Here is an 18,913-nt window from a genome sequence, read left to right as displayed (position 1 = left end):
AAAAACTTTAGGGTTGGTGGTTTTTCCGTCGGACAGATGCGCTTTTACGCACACGCGCGCTTTTACGCACACTGGATATTTGACTCCTCAGCCCCTCGGCACGATGTCAAACGTCAGAAAACCGCATTATTCTATAGAACGAGGCTGGGTGTCATTCATCTGGGGCTCTTTAGAGGGCCAGTTTCAGTTTCACCGGCAAGACGAAATGACCAACCTCGCGGTTCCAGCGGGGTTTTCTTAGGCTTTCTTCCCCTCGATCGACGTCAGATAGCCTACTGTAGATCTGTCACAGAGGGATCCTAACTTCAGGATTTACTTGAAACTCGTCGGTCTATCTGCGGATCTCTCTGCCAGGGATACATCAACGGGCGATGATGGCTTTATCGCTCCTCCATGTGCTGTGCATGTGGATGAGTTTCGTCTGCCCGGCGCTGGGAACCGGCTTTGTTTATCACTTTCCAGGCATCACTCTGCAGAGGCAGCGCATCAAATCGGAACAGAGCGGCAGCGTCGGACCGCCAGGGACCGGGTCCCGAACCCAGCTCAGGTGAGCACATGAGGTTTACACTGCAGATGTTGTCAAATGTGATCCTGATTCTGTGTCTTTAGCAGAAGCGAATTTGCTGTTTAATTGACATTTTGAAATCATGTCGGAATTACATTGATTATGTAGCTGTGATTTCTCTTTTAGTGTCATTAATAAGTGTGTGATCTATTTGCTTTGTATTTTAGGAACTGGTGTCAGTATACCGTTTCCAGAACAGTGTCCTGTCAGGTGCACAACGGGACAGAAACTACTGTGCAGAGAGTGTTTCAGGGCTGCCGATGGCCCGGACCCTGCCCCAAAGTCATCAGGTACCTTCACAGCTCCCTCTTCTTCTTCTTCTTCTTCTTCTTCTTCTTCTTCTTCTTCTTCAGGGCAGGTTTAGTGATTTGGGGGACCTAAACACCGGCATGGGGCCCCTCCTTGCCATATTTTCACCATTTCTCGAATCAACAAATGTTAAATAGTGAAACTATAAATACAACTCTGAATTAAAGGAGAGTGATTCCCTCCCATCATTTCTTCTCTCACTCTACTCTCTAAAAAGAGTGAGATATTTGGGGGTTCGATCATGTCTGTGGATTTGTACGTGTGTTTCTGCATGTAGCTTCAACACTTGCCCGTGTGCTGTTCTGCAGCTACAGGACGCTGATCCGGCCGTCCTTCAAGGTTACCTACAAGCAGGTGACTTCCCTGGAGTGGAGATGCTGCCCAGGGTTTGTGGGAGAAGAGTGTCGAGAAGGTGAGTTTTCACGTTCCTTCACGTAGTTGAGGAGAGTTACGTCTCTGAAGGACTGGAATAAAAGGCATGTGTTTTGCCCGGACCCATCTGCGTCTCTTTAGCAGCTTTACCCACATCAGTGACCTGTTTTATGTTTGGTGGTGTGTAGTTGGGTAGCTTACTAATCACACTTCTGTGCAGCAGTTGGCCTTTTGATATGACTGTAAAGTTGAATTAAGATTGGAAGAATGTTTTGGATTATTTTCGGAGCAGGGGCTGCAGTAAAAGAACAATCACTGTTTTCTACCTTTTCTGTCACGGCCGACAGTTTTCTGTCTCTCTGAATATCGTCATGGCATTGAATGAAAGAAGTTCAGAGAAAGGTCCAGCCTGTTAAGTGGGAGGTAGTCGAGGTCTGGTGATGGGTCCTGGATCAAAGAGTAGACACGGTCGCGCACATCCAGTTCAAAAGGTGCTGGCCTCAAAATTGTAGACAGGAAAAGCAAGAAGAGGAGACCGCACACATCAGCTCCCTTATGTGCAGATTTATTAGCACATCAATAGTAACGTTTCGAGCTCATAGCTCTTCATCAGACTAACTCATACACATCAGACGCCCCGTTTTTAAACCTGCCCCTGAGGGTCACATGGTGAGTCACATGGTAAAGGGAATGTATAAATCAGAACCCATCTTGTGCAAAACCAAAACATACAAAAATCAGTCAAAAACTCCATCATAATTAAATAGACCAACACCCATCAGGCCGACTGGCCGTCATACAGATCTAATGAATTAGAGGCGCCTCTAGTAATAGGATGGCTAATTTTCAAAGTCTAGGACAAGGTTTATCACATTATTTACATTTTATACATTTTAATCATGTTTAAAAATGTAACATATTTTAAAGTTCAATTACCTATAACCTTGAGCTAGATAAGGAACAATCCAACCACAAAAAAATGGAAAAGTTAACAATATATAGAAAAGTTAACAATATATAGAAGACCAAACATGCATATAAATATATATATATATATATATATATATATATATATATATATATATATATATATATATATATATATATATATATATATATATATTTATATATTGTTCCTTATCTAGCTCAAGGTTATAGGTAATTGAACTTTACAATATGTTAAATCTTTAAACATGATTAAAATGTATAAAATGTAAATAATGTGATAACCTTGTCCTAGACTTTGAAAATTAGCCATCCTATTACAAGAGGCGCCTCTAATTCATTAGATCTGTATGACGGCCAGTCGGCCTGATGGGTGTTGGTCTATTTAATTATGATGGAGTTTTTGACTGATTTTTGTATGTTTTGGTTTTGCACAAGATGGGTTCTGATTTATACATTCCCTTTACCATGTGACTCACCATGTGACCCTCAGGGGCAGGTTTAAAAACGGGGCGTCTGATGTGTATGAGTTAGTCTGATGAAGAGCTATGAGCTCGAAACGTTACTATTGATGTGCTAATAAGTCTGCACATAAGGGAGTTGATGTGTGCGGTCTCCTCTTCTTGATGGGTCCTGGATACCACAGACCGCAGACTCTCAGCCCAGGAGAGACCCACATCTTCACCCAGGGGCGAGCCCCAGACTGTGGGGTGGGTGGAGGTCTAATGTTGGGCCGTCTTCATGCTGCTATTTATGTTTGCATGTGTGTCCACCGCCCACAACCACAGTGACAAACACATTTCACATATTGTATTTTAAACATTGTGGACGCATGTAAACCGGTCCTCGAGGCTGCTTTGGCTTAGAGAGTTATTTTAACAGGTTTCTGTTAAAACTATTTAGTACATTTAGCAACATTTTGGTTTTCTGGGGGGGGTTGAGCAACGCAAGAAATGTGTGTGTCATTGAAAACCCCTGGCTTGGTCGGTCCACATTCGTCCAAGATTAACAGTTACCTCAATGAGCAAGCTTTGCTTATTGGTCATAATTACCACACCTTGTTCCATTTTGCAAAAATTATTCGTTGTTGCACTTGGAAGGGCCAAGATTTACCACGAGTTAAGAAAACACACATTAATGCTAATGGAATAAACACAGACATTATGACAAAGCCTTTGGAAACCATTATTTGCTTGGCCGTGGATATTATTCCACACTAAGATTAACACAGAGCTACATCCGCTGAGTCTGTCCTGCCAGAGATTATGGTTCACTTGAGACCGAAGTGGTTGCAGGAGTGTGAAGAAGTAATCGCGCTGTTTATTTAACGTTTGCTGAAATGTATTCGCAACTTCTAATGGCAATAGAGCAGGAGGAAAATTGCCTCCATATGAAGAGAGGGAACGTTTCGACTCGGCGAGGAGGCCGATGTCAGAGGGGGGGTTAGGACCAGTGCACAAGAAACGGCAAGGTGTTAGGGTTGGCTGTTCCTGCAGCGAGACAAGAAGACGAGAACAGTCATGGAGAGTGTTGGTGTCCCACAGGGCTCCAGCTGCTGCTCCGCTGCCCAGACGGCACCGGAGCAGAGAGCCGGTTCTGTGGGAAAGTAGCCCCACTGAGATTAATGAGCTTGACACTCCTCTTCAGCCTACGTGACTAAGACCAGCCCACAGCTCCCAACCCAAGATCTCCTCGTGTAGTTTACGTTATGAATGGAAATCAGGAATATCTTGGTTGATAGAGCCACAGGAGAACATGCTAACGTTCTACCTCAGCTTCCCATGAATTAGGTCGGCCATTTCCAGTATGTTTCCCCCTCACGGCTTTGATTTCTGCTGTTACATGTTGAATGTTTCTGTTTGATTTCCGATGTCTTGTGTCGATAATTGGAGGGGAGCGTTTGACCGAAAATAAGTCATGGATATTTACGAACTTCCGAGGGTCTTTTTAAGCATTTTACAAGAAAGTGCCTCTAAGAATCAATGAGTAATATATGAAGATGAAGCTATACTTTTGTTTAAATCATCTTTAAGGGAAATATTTTTTTGCAAAATCTGTTAATTACCTTGTTGTTGAGAATATGTAGCTATATCTAGCAGCTTAGAGAGACCCCACAGGAGTCACTGCTCCTGGCAAAACAATCGTCCAACAGTCATAACTCCCATAAAGCCACAACTTTTAACACTTGATTAAACCAACAAGATACAACATGGTTGGCAGATTTTGTTACCGTTGTGCAGCACCAGGTTAGCTGTTTCCAGTCTTTATGCTAAGCTAAGCTCATTAGCTGTTGATTCATATTTACTCCACAGACAGAGTGGTATCAATCTTCTTGTCTAACGCACGGCAAGAAAGCGAACGGGAGTCATTCGCAAAATGACGAACTACTCCTTTAATTGTGGACAATTCTGGTAGGAAACAGAATTCTGTGTGTGTGTGTGTGTGTGTGTGTGTGTGTGTGTGTGTGTGTGTGTGTGTGTGTGTGTGTTGGTGCATTTGTCCTTGTGTCTTCATGTCACTCAGCCAACACGAACATGCCGCTCTGTGGAAACTGCTTTGAGCCAGCTGTTTTATCAGAGCGAGAGAGGACAGCCTTAACCAATGAAGATGACATCACCCACGGCTTTAGTGTGATGGGTTCTGGCTCCGCTTCAGAGCCCCGAGGCCCTCAGAGACGTAGACACAGGGCACATGAAGAAGGTCTGTGTAAGCTGAGGAGATGCTTGTTTCGCTCACCTCTGCTCTTGTTTTCATCGTCCGAAACCCACGATTCATTGTCTGCCTCACAAGACAAGACTTAGAAAACTCAGAAAATAGCCGTTTACGATGGGTTTTTGGTCTGCTGTAATGTGAGAAGAGCTTGTTTTGACTCCTAAAGGAAAGCACAATATAAAGGCCAGATCACACATGATCATAGCATGTCGGGTTTATTCAGGTTTCCTGTGTTTTTCCCTGAAAATCAGCTCAAATTGAGGATCCACAGTTTTATCAATGATTAGAATTTAAATTCTAAGTCTATTACGATCTATTAATCATAAAAAGGATTTTTCAAGCAAAAATGCAAAATGCTGTTTTCCTCCAATCTCTCAAATGTGAGGATTTTTTGTTGTTGTGATACAAGACAAAACAAGAATGAACACTTTGTCTCGGGCTTTAGAAAACTGCCATGGACATTTGTTTTACACCCGTTAACTGAGAACATGATAAATAATCTGACATGACAATAAGCATGAGTTGCAGCCCTTACATCCACCACTTAAATCTGATCATAGCGATGCGGTCTTCTGAGCTGCTCACTACATGTGAGACGGCAGGTATGTTTACAGGAGCTTTTGGTGTTCCCTGTTCGTATGTTCTTCTTGTCTTGTCCTCTGTTATAATCTGAAAACACTCGGGAACATCAGGAACCTGCGGTCGAACCCGTAAGGCCGAGCTGGTTGCAAACGCTGGATTTCTCTATGTCTGCTAATGGAAAATGGGTGTTTTCTAGAAAGCATTGCGTTGACACCCTGACCCGTCAATATTTCTGACAGGCTGGTTTTTGCTGGCTGTGTACAGTGCATCTCAAGATTTACATTTTGCTTTCAGCAGAGTTGTGCTAACACATGACGGCATGGAACACATTTGGGGGAAATGTGTTCGTAATTTCCTCCGTTTGCCCCGACCCCCTCCTCAGCAGCACCCCAGCAGCACACACCATCACACTAACAGTGGGGATTGTGGGTAACGTGTGTGTGTGTGTGTGTGTGTGTGTGTGTGTGTGTGTGTGTGTGTGTGTGTGTGTGTGTGTGTGTGTGTGTGTGTGTGAGGGAGCCTCATTTACAAAGTGGCAGGTTCTCCCCTCAGCAGAGGGATTTAACAAAGTGTAGTGCTTTGCATGAAAGTACCGGATTTCATTTTGTGAAAGTTAACAATGAATTCCATTAAAGAAGAGAAACGGTGGCTGAAAGCTAGACTGTGAAATGTGCTTTACCACAGCTACGAGGCTGCTAAAGCCACTGTTTGCCCTCCACAGCTGGATGAGCAGGACATGTGTTAAACCCCACCGTTGGAGGGATTATCTAGAACACCAGCTATGTTATATCATTCAAACAAAATGTTTTAATTCTTCACCATTTTACCATCTGCTCCCATCCCCTCGCAAGCCTTTGCTCTTTTGCCCTTGCCTTGCTTTTTCTTGCCAGTGCCGGCTCTTTATCTTCTTCTCCTTGCTGCTTTCCACTTATCTCACTTCCTACGTCCGTTAGATCTGCCGCTCTCTTCTCCTTGGAGTGAAGTGATAAAACAGAACCGTATCCCACATGTTCCTCCGACCTCTGCAGAGTGAGGATGTGACTGATTTCTCTGTTAAATCCCCGGTTGTGCTCAAATATAGGTCAAACGCTGCCCTTTGACCTCCTGGAAGCTGTAGCTCAGCGGTACCTGGTCCCGGTCCGATCTGCCTGATGGATGACGCTCTGTTCGTGCTCCTTCTGTAGTTTTTCAACTCTGTCATCATCTTATCATTGCTTTTCCTGCCTCCATGTGTCCGTCTGTCTTTCTGTCTGCAGCTCCACACATCTGTTTATGTTGAGTTAAGCAGGTAAAGTTCCTAAAAAGGTTTCCTGGAAAGATTTCTCAGGCCAGGAAACACCACATGTCCATGAAGGTTAATAGATTTATCTGGAGGTTTTGTGCCGTCTGTAGACAGATATGGATCTCTGCCTGGTGATGTGGAGCGGTGTGTGTGTGGGGCTTCTCTTATCAACACTGGTGCATAGTTGTGCACAAAATACAAGCGAGATTGCGAGTCTGCAGCCTCAACAACAATGTTTATATGCAGCTCTATAACCATGGTTATTACCAGGGATGTTCGTCTCCAGCCATTTTCATTCTCTCCATTTCATCAGCCCTCGACGACGTTGCCCTGATTTCATCCAGCCGCCGCACGATTTGTCTCCCCTTCGCCGAATCCACACAGCATCATGTCATAGCATGCCGATGACTGTACGTCTGTGCAGCAGCGGGCCATCCATCTCCAGCTGTGACTGATGTGCAGCCAGTGTTTCAGCACCAGAGCAGCGTGAGCTGGATGGTGCAGCGCGGTGGGGGGACGACTGGATGCGTTGTGGTCGCAGGAGGAAATGAGAAATCTGATGTGTTCCACGACTGGAAGAGATTCGGTTTGTCATTGTTTCGTCATGACGACGGCTGACGCGTAGCAGCAGCTTGCGAGGAGGATTGGAAGATTAATCGCGGCACCTCATTGTGGTTCTGTAATCCATTATTTAGTCGCTGACTGTATCTTGTTCTGCATTGAAATAAGGGCACCGTGTATCACATGTTCTGGGAAATCCCATTATTGCTACATGTTGCAAAGCTTCAGTGTATAAAATGCTGCGTGGCCTGTCAGCTGGCATCGCGGTGAAGAATGCTAAATGGTCCCAGTGTGGACCAGACATCTTGGTTTTCGCATAAAAAAACCCCCTCCGTTCACCGTCCTGCACCAGCAACCGCGTTCAAAGTGGGTGTGTGATTTAGTGTGTGAGAGAGCGTGTGACAGTGTGTGTGTGTGTGTGTGTGTGTGGGTCTGTCTGTGTGTGTTCTGTGCCAGTTGTTCCCCAATGCCAGCAATAGCTGACCACTTGTTGGCCGGGGCCGACACACAACAGGCTCCTGGGACCCAGCCAGCTCTTGGAGGCCGACTGTGGTCTGCACACACACACACACACACACACACACACACACACACACACACACACACACACACACACACACACACACACATAGCTTACAGACTTGGCACCCACTTGTCTGTGTATCTTGGGGATATGACAGCGAATCTTAAGATCCAGAAGATGATTCAATACATCATCCTTCCGTCCCGCTCACAAATGAAGACAGAGTGAGTATTTAGTGGCAAAGAAAGGACCGTCCCCAGCTGTGTGCGTCATGGTTTGTTTTGTGGTTGTCTGTCTGTCCGTGTGTGTGTGTGTGATTTCCTTCATCTGTGTCCAGGTCTAATGTAGGAAATGTATCTGTCTGAACAGATGATGCCCACAGTCTGACTTACACTCTTCCCAAATGATCCCGTCTTGTTCAGTCGATCCAACAAGGTCTCCTGGAGGTTTCTAATTGAAATCTAGTGATTTGTGTACACGGACACAAACATTTCAGTTGGAAGTAGGAAAAACATCGTGTTTGGGCTGAAAAGAAGTGGATTAACAGGATGCTATGGGAAACCAGTCCTGTGTTTGTTTGGCCCGTCTAACTCCCAACCCACCATGAGGAGTCTTTCTCTATTGAATATACGTCACTGGCTCTGCTCGTTTTATAGTCAGGGATGTGTTTCATTTGTGTCTAATTGACTTTCCATTGGCTTTGTTTCCATTCTTGGCGACACTAAGAAAAGGAAACCGACTGTTTCCCGGGCTGCCATGAGACGTGTAGATCACACACACACTAATAGCAGGGATGGTTCATCATACAAGTAGGTGTTTTTGTAGTTTGCTGAGATGAAAGATCCTCTTTGTTTTGATTCCTCTGATCTTTAAATTAGGATTTGTCTTCCAACAGATTCTAATCTTGTTTACAGTGGTTTGCTTCGCCTGAAGGTCTGCTCTCGTCTCTCAGTTTTCACCACCAGACTTAACAATTGATCTTATCACACAAGACTAACAGCAGCTTTCCTTCCATATCATCTTATTTATGGGTGTCTAAGACTTTTGCATGGTGCGTTACCCAGGAATCTGATTTTGATAATTGCATTTTATGGGATTAAATGCATCTGTGGTCACCATGTCTTTCCTGTGGATAAAAAACCATCATCTTTTTATGCTTCTTTAATTGGTGAAACCCTAGTGTTGGCATCATCTTCAGTGGATTTCCATGAGCATCAGATAAGATCTAGCATTTGAAAAGTTGTAAAACGGTTCAAGCATACAAATTCTTCCTTCACTTCTCTTTGGGGCAGAAAAAGTTCCCGATGCTGGCTGTTTATTTGGCTTCACTAAAGACAACACGCTTCTGAATCTTTCCCATGAGCTAAGAGCCATCCAAGAAAAACAGCCGTGTCTTTGTGTTGCCATGGTGTAATTATGGATCCAAACAGACCCCATCACCGCGGTCCCGTTCTAAACATCAGCTCGAGCGCAGCGGAAGTTTGGTTTTCTCACCCTAATTAAATTCAAACCGCGGAGACTGAAATCTCGTCCACCACCTTTTGAGAAAGAAGGGGAAAAGAAAAGGCTTGTTACGCTCTGGTTCACGTCGATGGTGGATTGACTCAGCTGTGGCGGGTCTTTATAACATGATACGATATGGCTGGTTTTATTTCCGTCTCTCGTTGGGTACGAGATGAGGATGGAAGGACTTTAGTGTCTGAGGTGCAGAAAAGCATGGTGGACGTGGCAGCTTTGCTTACTCATTGTCCATCGACCGTACAGCAAAGCAGCTCGACAGGATGCATTTTAGTGAAAGTCGCAATCCCTCTCCCCAGACGTTTGACAAGTTTGTTGAAAGGTTGAGGGAAAAGCTGATAAAGGCTTCGTCCTGACGTCAGCATGCTAATATGCTGATATTCAAGACGTCAGAATAAATTTGATGTTGGTGTTCCAAATTTCATGACTATCTCTTCAACCGTTGTCAAGACATTTAACTGAAAATAAAAGTCAACCTTAAAGTGGCGCCAAACAAAATCATCAGGATCCATCCTCTGGGAACTATGAATATCTATCCAAAATGGCAACGCATTGAATAGTTGTTGAGATATTTCAGCCCCGAACCAAAGTAATGGATCTCATAAAACCGACATTGGCATTCCCAGAGAGGATATATTTTATGGGAGGCTGTAAAAACTGAATGTCATCACATCATCACAGAATAACTGTTGGAATGCATCACACTGTACTCAGCAGAGAAGGAGCGTATCCGAGGGTGGAGGCTTCCTCTCGGCTCTAAATGAATCACTGTGGAGGAGATGGAGGTGCGTCGAGTCATCAGACCGCTCGCGGCCCCCTGATTGCCCACAAGTCTCGCCGTCGTGCAGCTTTGATGTCCTTGGCGTGGACGCTGCAGAAAACCTGTGTGCAGACAGTCACAACAAACCCATGTGGGGTGAGTTGGCTTCGGCGGGCGAGCAGCTCTCAGCGTTTGGGTAGATGAATCCTGAGGAATGTGTTTTCGGGTCAAACTGTTGATTGTTGTTTCCGTTTGTGGCTGCGCTCCAGGGCCAGACTCAAGATTGTTTTTTTTAAAACGAGGCTTTGAGAGAAACCACACCCGTGCAGACCGATACACCACTGGATTGGATGTACATGATTGCGGAGTCACACACACACACACACACACACACACACACACACACACTACAGTAATTCACCCTGTCCTATTTCAGTGAAGCAGAAACCTCAGCGGCTGCCATTAGTTGCCTGCGTGCTGCAGTCTGAGACGCTGATTTAGGCCAACCAGAGCTGTTTGGGTCATTTTTTGTTGCAAGTTATTTATGAGCACCAGTTGTTCCTCGTTCTGGGTTTCCCTGCTACGACCACAGTGTGGGTGGGGCCCGTCTGCGGGACTGACAGCTGACATTCCACACTTCTTATGAGCCATAGACCAGAGGAAGGCTCACATTTACAGCAAATTCTGGGGTTTTGCTATAAAAATCTGTGTTTTGGATTTTGGGATCGCAGCTCATGGTAAAGGATCCAACATTGTAGCAGAGTGAGGAATGTGTAGGTGTCTGATTTCTGGAGAGGCCGAAGTGTTCAAAACACACTGAAGATGACAAGAATCTGGCATTGAATAACGTTAACATATTTAGGTGCTTTGATTAGGTGAACATTATTTTCTTATTGTCAACAAATAACTAACAATGCAATCATACAATAGACGTATAAAAAATGGACATAATCTGCAAGCAGGTGTGTGTGTGTGTGTGTGTGTGTGTGTGTGTGTGTGTGTGTGTGTGTGTGTGTGTGTGTGTGTCTGAGAGAGAGCGTTTCAGAGGTTTGATAATATTTATTCTGAGTGAGTGACATGATTTAAGGAGGACCTCCTAATCCATTGCGGGTCTGGTCTGATGGACGTTGTTCTTGTGTGTCTTGGCTTGACCTGCTGAGTGTGAGATGCTAACGATGGTGCCAGCAGGGATGAAAGAAGACGGAGTGAAAGAAGAAGACAGATGCAGACGAGGAGGACGAGTGAACCTCATCCTGGTGTGTTTGTCTTCCTTGCAGAGTGTCTGAACTGTACCAGTTTCACTGACATGAACAGCCGAATAAACGCCATTGAATCAAAGGTAACCAGGATCCCTACACGCCCGTTCATCCGTTTGTACGAAGACAAGAGTTTAAAATGTTTTTTTCTCAGATTACTTTTCATGTCTGAACTCTGCTGTCGTTGTTGTTGCAGATCAAGCTGTTGGGGCAGAGACATTCATCCCGGCCAGTCAGCAGTTCACCAGAGGGCTCAACAGACAACGAGGTGGACGCTCCCCATCCCACTCCTGTTGGACGGCCGCCCTACCTGCCACCTGGTATTCCACTTTAATGTTTACCATCTTACAGAAAAGAAGCAGCATGTTAAGAGTATCTTGTTCCCGTACCGTGACGTATACGAGTGAGTAAAACAGGATATGCAGGCGGGACTTAAAGAGGAATTTGTTTTGATTATTGAAAGAATAACTTTCTTTGTAAATTGCTGAAGTTGCAGATTGATTGATGGACGGATGTCATGATGTAATTGGTTGAAATTGGTTGGTACTTGCTGAAGTATGCATCATATTTTTCCTAGTTTTTCAAGAAGAAAATAAATGTATTTTATTTGTATTTTGTTCACCATATATTGTTAAATAGGTGCACAATATCACCGAGGATGTGATCTAAAAGGGTTAAAAGGCTTTTTTGTGCTACTCCGGCAATCTAGGAATGTACTTCCACTTGGGAAGTAAGAGGAAGGGAAGGAAATCGGGTGATTTGTGAGCGAGATATATCAAACAATAACACCATAAGGGTACAAATTGAAGCAGGCTATCCTGACTTTTAGTCCTTGATGTGAGTCAATCTGCAGTTTTCATAATACAACACTACAATATAATGTCTATTATGAGACTGTACCTTTGTTCACCAGTTTTCAAAATTTGAGTCGTCTCTGTCTCTTGTTGCACCAGGAGGCCGAGGTCTTCCAGGGCCCATCGGACCACCAGGGCTCCCAGGACCGGCTGGACCTCTGGGTCTGGCTGGCAGAGCCGGCCTCCCAGGACCCGTTGGTAAATAACATCAGACCTTAGTCTCAGCTGCTCATTTAAAGATGGTTTTAAAATGGTCTCCCCATTGTTTATGACGACTGATTAGTGGTATTTTGTGTTTTACCTTGGTGCTCAGGACCAAAGGGGGACAAAGGTCTAGCAGGAGTAATGGGTCTCCCCGGCCCTCCAGGTCCACCAGGTCCTCCGGGGCCAAGTTCCTCTCATGTACGAGAGCGCGGTGACGTTTTCCACGTGGACAATCAAGGTAAGCGGACTATTCCACTTCAATATAATGCTTTTACAGTCAGTCAGGGCTGAACTGTCCCAGATGGCCTTCAATGTGAACATAATAGGAGCCGATCTGACACACATGGTTGCGTTCTGACACAAGAACTATTGTAAAAGCAGTCAAGCATTCGGTTTTTGGTTTTGTCTGAGTTAATGTCAGACCGCAGGTCCATTTTGATCAATGCAACGCTCACATATCTCCTACATTATGTTCATGCTGGTCTCAGTCATTGCGGCAGGCAGAACACAAACCCAGATGGGCTTCCATGTCTGGAAAGTGGTGTAAAGGGGGCACAGGTGGAAGAACGGCACATATTGTAGCGCTTTCCGAGTGTTTAAGGGAACACTATGTGTCTTTAGCTTTCAGCGTAATGGAGAGAGTATTGTTTCTTTGCAGCGAAGGGCTGGCTTAGATTTAGTTTAATTGTTTCCGCGTGCGTTTCTGCTGCTGAGCCACTGTTTACTGCAACCTCATTTAACACCACCACCAACGATGTAGGTGTAAATACTCGCAAATGAAAAGATAAAAAACATCCGCTCACGTGGCTTTAAAGATACTGAATGCATTTGAAAAGTCATTTTTTCATTCATCTTTACCACTTTAATGCAGCTTCACACAAAAAGACACGTAGAGCATTAAGATGAAAATAATTGATATCTCTTGTTTTAAATCTTCATATCTTTTGAACGGAGTGAGTGCAAACGTTGGATCTCTTACAGTTAAAGCTAGGTTTGACCACAGGGAGGCAGCAGAAGCCCACGCTATAATCATTACCTCATGGGGACTGCTGGCTCCGATTAGGCTTTTGGCTGCGTCTGCCTTTCTGAGCCCAGAACTGTGTCTGCGGGTCTGGAACTATGTAGATTTGGGTCTGTGGGACCATGTAAGCTGAGGGGGGCCAACTGGCTGTAAATCAGGCCTAATTTGTTAGCTGTCAGCACAACAGTCTGCGTTTGGGGGGAACAGGCCGAGGCCCAGAGCCAAAATCTGGGCTAGCTATGAACGAGGGAGGAGATAGTCTGCCACTCATGTGGAGTTTCTCGGGGAGGCAGCCAGGCTCGAGGAGACTGTAACATTAGGAAATTAGTTCCAGAGGGAAATCTGCTCCTTCTAGACTCTTTCTGTGGACTGGAGCCATAAAGTAACAGCGCTGTCTCAACACGGGGGGAAGACTGACTGAGCATATGTTAAAGTGGAGAGGAAGTGTGGTGTGGCTGAAAACAAAATTTATACCTACAAGCGTGCTTTAAAATGTCCTCCATGCTGAGAACAAGGCAACGCTTCCACCTCCTGAATGAAGACAGATCATGTCCGAGTGTTTACGGCTCCATTAAACGGGCCTGTTTTAGATCCACCAGCTGTTCCAGTCCATCACTGTTACTGGCTTTAATCCTACTGTTGACTGCTGAGAAACTGTAGCCTGACTGGTGACTCTTTAAGGATCCTGAGATTCAGGCTCAGACCCCCATACGTGGATGGATGGATGGATGCAGCAAACAGCTGTTTGACGTATCAGAAACAGATATTTGACAGACATGCCCACCACAGATAAACCTGTAACAGCAGCAGAGGTAGATTTAAAGGCTGCTCATCCAACGATGTGAGGAGTCTGTGTTTGCTGCTCAACAACAAATCATTCAAGTAGTTCGCAATTCAAATGTCTGTGGAGCTTGCCCAATGCTTTTTGGTGCAAGGAAACAGAGGAAAAGCAGAGAAACGTGTTTCTCACCAACAGAAGAAAAAACAAACATGGATGCTGACAGCTGTTTAATGTTCCACATCAAATTGACACCATATTTCCTTTTGTCGTGGTTGGACTGTGAAGATCTTGTAAAAAGTGACACAATTCTACTTCATGCCAACATTTCTGTCTGTGGAGCACAAATATCACGTGTTGGAGCTCTAGAGACCGCCAGCAACAATGGATTCAGGGAGGCTTCGGCAACTTTCAGTTGCTGTGTTGCAGCATGAGAGTCTCTTCAGTTGATCAACGATTACAATTAGTTTGATTTTGAGTCCTTCACACTATGAAACTGAATGTAATTCAACATCTGTTTGATTCCAGATTTCTTTGTGAAATGAAAACTGATTCTAAATTACCTCAGTCAGATATTCATTTGATTTTGTTCTAATGTGTCGTTCCAGTCTCTGTTATCTTTTGTGCGAATGTTAAACTGAAGGTTTAATTTAAAACTGGTGTTGCTGTTTCCCTCAGAGGAGACTCTTCCTGCTCCTCAGATCATCGTCGGGCCTCCTGGTCCAGCCGGTCCCCACGGCCCCGCAGGTATGAATATAACCACGTTTCCAAAGACAGGAAACATGTCATGCTGATTTAAAGGAGGCTGCATCAGAAGACGCACGAGACACTTTAATGCAATAACAAACATATAATCTAGTCAATGTAAACGTGTAGCTACAACGTTTTCTAGAAGAGCCTCACATGGATTAAATAAAACACTAGCAGATATAAAATCTATATTTTTATGAACATTAAGTACATTCTGGTTCAGTGTTTATTTTGTAAAACCTGAAAAATGGACAATGTCATTTCTGAATTAAATCAAGCTGGGTTAAATTTGCTGGATTAAACATTGACGTTGCACGGTATTCATGTGTGGATGTTTTTTGTGAATGACACTGCAGGGCCTCCAGGACTGAGAGGACCTGCAGGGATCCCAGGCCTGCCGGGACGAGATGTGAGCATCGGTATCAGTTGATCAGTTAAAGATATGGATGTGTGGCTGGCATCATTAATTCATCTTTTTTCTTCTTGACACAAGGGCAAGGAAGGCCTCCAAGCCAGGCCCGGGGATTCTGGGCCTAAAGGAGATCCAGGGGAAAGGGTGAGGCTGCTGTAAAAAGTGTCCTCGTTATTGGATTAGCAGGCTGGCTGAACATATTTGACTCTGATGAACGATCAAAAATGCTTTTTGTTCTACGTTTTGTAAATGGTCCTAGCTGTCATGCAATCCTCAACACATTAAAGGTGAAAGAGCTTTTCTTCAAAGACTCACTGCGAGCTGTGACTAATCCTCCTCCCTCTCTCTCTCTCTCTCTCTCTGGGTTTCTCTCTCTCATCCAAGGCCAGGCCTCACTAATCAGGGCAGCCATGTTGGGCACCCTCTTTCATCCAGCCCTCCAGTGGGCCTCTGTCTTTAAACTTGATCCTCTTCCTCTACCAGCATGATTTAAGATTGCAGATCTGGTGAAGCGGTAGATTAGTGCAGAGGGTGAAGAATGCAAGCAGGACTCCTAAACTATGTCTCTGTTATTTCTGTACCAGGGGCCTCCAGGTGGAGCAGGCGATCAGGGCCTACCTGTAAGTATATGGTTATTGTGTTGCATCACACATACACACACATACACACACATACACACGGGTCATTTTATTGTGTTTTCACAGGGAGCACCGGGGCCGAGAGGAGAGCCAGGAGAAGGGTTTAAAGATGTAAGTAAAGTGACGTCAGCATCTTTTCTTCCTGAGCTCATTTGACAAACTGTCCTAAACGCTGATGGTGTTATTCAGGGCGAGGCCATGCAGCAGCTCAGGGAGGCCCTGAAGATCCTCGCCGAGCGGGTCCTGATCCTGGAGCACATGATTGGTGTTCATGGTGAGGAGAAAAACCTTTTACTAAAGGCCTCATTCTGGGGAGCGGAGCATCAGATGAGAAGATTGATACCATTCTTAAATTTGTCTATGAGATATTAAACTACAGCTAGCATCTGCAGTTAGCTTAGCACAAAGACTGGAAACAGGGGGAACAGGTAGCTGGCTCTAACAAAATGTGTAAAATCCAGACCCCTAAACTCACTAATGAATATGTTATAGCTCTTTTATATAATCTGTACAAAAACCAAGGTGTACGAAGGAAAATCCGTCATTTTATGGGTTTTTTTCGTGTTGGACTATTTTTTGGCTCTGAGCAGTTGCCAGGCAACCAGGCGGCTAGCGCTCCCTGCCAAGAAATAGTCGGGAACATAAATGTTGTTTTTACTCTTTAGTTTTTCTCCGGCTTGAACACGGGAGACACGATGTGTTAATTAGTGAGATTTAGAGGTGCTGCTGGAGGATTTGCTTTCCTTTGGGCAGAGCCGGGCTAACCATTTCCGCCTGTTTCCAGTCTGCCGTCTGTAGCCTCATATTAAACGTAGGCTATTCCATGTTATTCTGTCTTCACACAGAGAACTCTGAAGGATCTGGACTGGGCAGCATCTCGGACCCCTTGTCTTTCTCATCCTTGAAGACCAAGCGCCTTCAGCCTGTTCAAACCCCTCCTGAAGCACTGGAGAGACACAGACGAGCTCCTCTCTAAGAGTGTAGTCTAATTTTGTGCGTATGTGTATAAATGTGATGGATGTGGCATTCAATTTTGCTTAACTGCTCGTACACGTTTTGTTTTTATCATGTTTCTCCTATTAACACAATTTATTTGCCCGTTATTGTCTCTTTACTGCCGTAAACACAAAGAGATGTTGAGCATTTCAGGCTTTATGGAGCCGTTCTGACCCTGCTGCTGCATGCTCTTAGTCTACATAACCTCAGCAGCAGCCCTTGTACAATGTTGTACAATGAAATATAACATCATAAAATGTTATGAGAGTTTTGGCATCTTTCTTTCCTCAGATAACAGACTGCCCAGTAAACACATCAGTTTTCCTTGGCTGATGTTGTAAAGCTCCTCAGGCTGCGATGTGAATTCCTGACAACTGAACCCAAAATATAGTATTTAGTGTCAAATACATTCTTGGAACGACCTCGGGGTTCATCATGTGTTAGCCTGTCAAACATATTTCTTCCCCTCTCATCTTCTTCTGTCTCTCTCAGATTGCTCTGCCTTGTTTAAAGCTGAGGTAAGACATGACAGGCTGCCAAGGAAATCTGCTTAAAATAAAGTTAGGTGAAATAGCATCTGGAGAGCTCACATCTGGAGAGCAAGAAGGAGGAGATGCTCAAACAGTTGGGTTTTGGCCCCGGAAACTTGCTCGGCTCCAGAGCAGCTTCCCCGCGACCGGCTGATGGAGAACTAAACAGGATTACGTTGACTGCTTCATAAACTGCCTGTGATATGATTATTGTTCAATGAGTCTCTGAGAGACCACGGCTGTTGGTGTCTGAACAAAGCTTGGTTCAAGCTTTGTTTTCTCCAGAACAAGAAGAACATCAGGATATAAGCATTCACGTTCTTGCACAGAATCTGATGAGAAGATTGATACCAGTCTCATGTTTGTGGTAAATATGAAAACAAACGGTATTCAGCGTTTGGCTGGAGTGAGCTGTGGGAGGAAGCCAGAGAAAACCCACGCTGACACGGAGAGAACATGCAAACCCCAACCTGTGCCTCCACTAAACGTATATTTGCCTTGGTTTGGATTTGACACATTAGAAGACTTGTGTCTTTAATAAAATCGATTGTATAGTTTTTCAGACATGAATCCCAGTCTGACCTGCTGGACTCTCCAGGATCAGCAGAACCAATACGGCACGCTGAAGCCTCAGATAGACCGGCTACGTGTTGACCCAAGAGACAATCGGGCGATTGTGCCTCAGGTTCTCTGAACACGTTTGGTTTCTCAGTGTTGGAAAAAAAAACCTAAACAGACGGGACACGTTTGCGTCCATGAAATCGAGCTCTCGAGATAAATGAGAGCTTCTCCTGGGATTTGGAGGTATCAAAATTCAAAGAGCGGGTTGTTTTTCTCCCATGAAAACGCTTCTCCACAATAATCTTGCTAATTCAGAAAAGAAGGGCAAATGTGTTTTCCTGGAATGAATACATGACACTCTTTGCAAATCAGTAAACTAAGCTAAGCGGCTGCTTTGACATGAGATATTGTATCGATTTCCTCACCTAACTCTCAGCAAGAAAGCAAACCAAACTGACAAACTTTAAATAATGGAACCATCCTGAGCAGAAAATAGATGGAGCTGTCTGTTCCTGTTGTTCCTGAGAAGTTCCCATATGTTATGGAGAGTCTACTGATACTTTGAAGTGCTGTTCTGTTGTGTCTTGTGCATGTTCCATTACCTTTTATACTAAACAATGTTCAGGTGTGTTTTGTTGTTTAATTTGCCAGACAGCGTGCTCAGCAGATATCTATCTGTGTTCATAATTGAAGGAAGATTAAAGTCACAACAACAAAGGGATTCATTTCGTGGAGTCACCACTTTGTTGCACGTAATTACATTCACACACACACACACACACAC

The 18,913-nt window shown here is 44.5% G+C and overlaps 1 protein-coding gene across 1 annotated transcript; it reads left to right on the top strand.

Annotated features, from left to right (window-relative positions):
* Positions 1–72: 72 nt before the first annotated feature.
* col26a1 (collagen, type XXVI, alpha 1) lies at positions 73–18,850 on the top strand. Its single transcript, XM_084020257.1, has 14 exons — positions 73–547; positions 733–855; positions 1,183–1,286; positions 11,407–11,468; positions 11,582–11,705; positions 12,339–12,437; positions 12,553–12,681; positions 14,921–14,989; positions 15,349–15,401; positions 15,486–15,548; positions 15,989–16,024; positions 16,109–16,153; positions 16,232–16,316; positions 16,888–18,850. Exons 1-14 carry the CDS (start codon positions 372–374, stop codon positions 17,016–17,018), a joined length of 1,299 nt encoding a protein of 432 aa, XP_083876383.1. The 5' UTR covers positions 73–371; the 3' UTR covers positions 17,019–18,850.
* Positions 18,851–18,913: the final 63 nt, after the last annotated feature.

Source organism: Eutrigla gurnardus (assembly GCF_963514095.1).
Source record: "Eutrigla gurnardus genome assembly, chromosome: 10".
Taxonomy (NCBI): Eukaryota; Metazoa; Chordata; class Actinopteri; order Perciformes; family Triglidae; genus Eutrigla; species Eutrigla gurnardus.
The sequence above is the reverse complement of the archived record's forward strand: the minus strand, read 5'-3'. Positions and strand labels throughout refer to the sequence as shown.

Excerpts from the sequence above, each read along its gene's own strand:
- col26a1 (XM_084020257.1), top strand. The coding sequence starts at position 372 with ATGATGGCTTTATCGCTCCTCCATGTGCTGTGCATGTGGATGAGTTTC. Across the intron at positions 12,438-12,552 it reads CGGCCTCCCAGGACCCGTTG|GACCAAAGGGGGACAAAGGT; the intron begins GTAAATAACATC and ends CTTGGTGCTCAG. Across the intron at positions 16,317-16,887 it reads GCACATGATTGGTGTTCATG|AGAACTCTGAAGGATCTGGA; the intron begins GTGAGGAGAAAA and ends GTCTTCACACAG.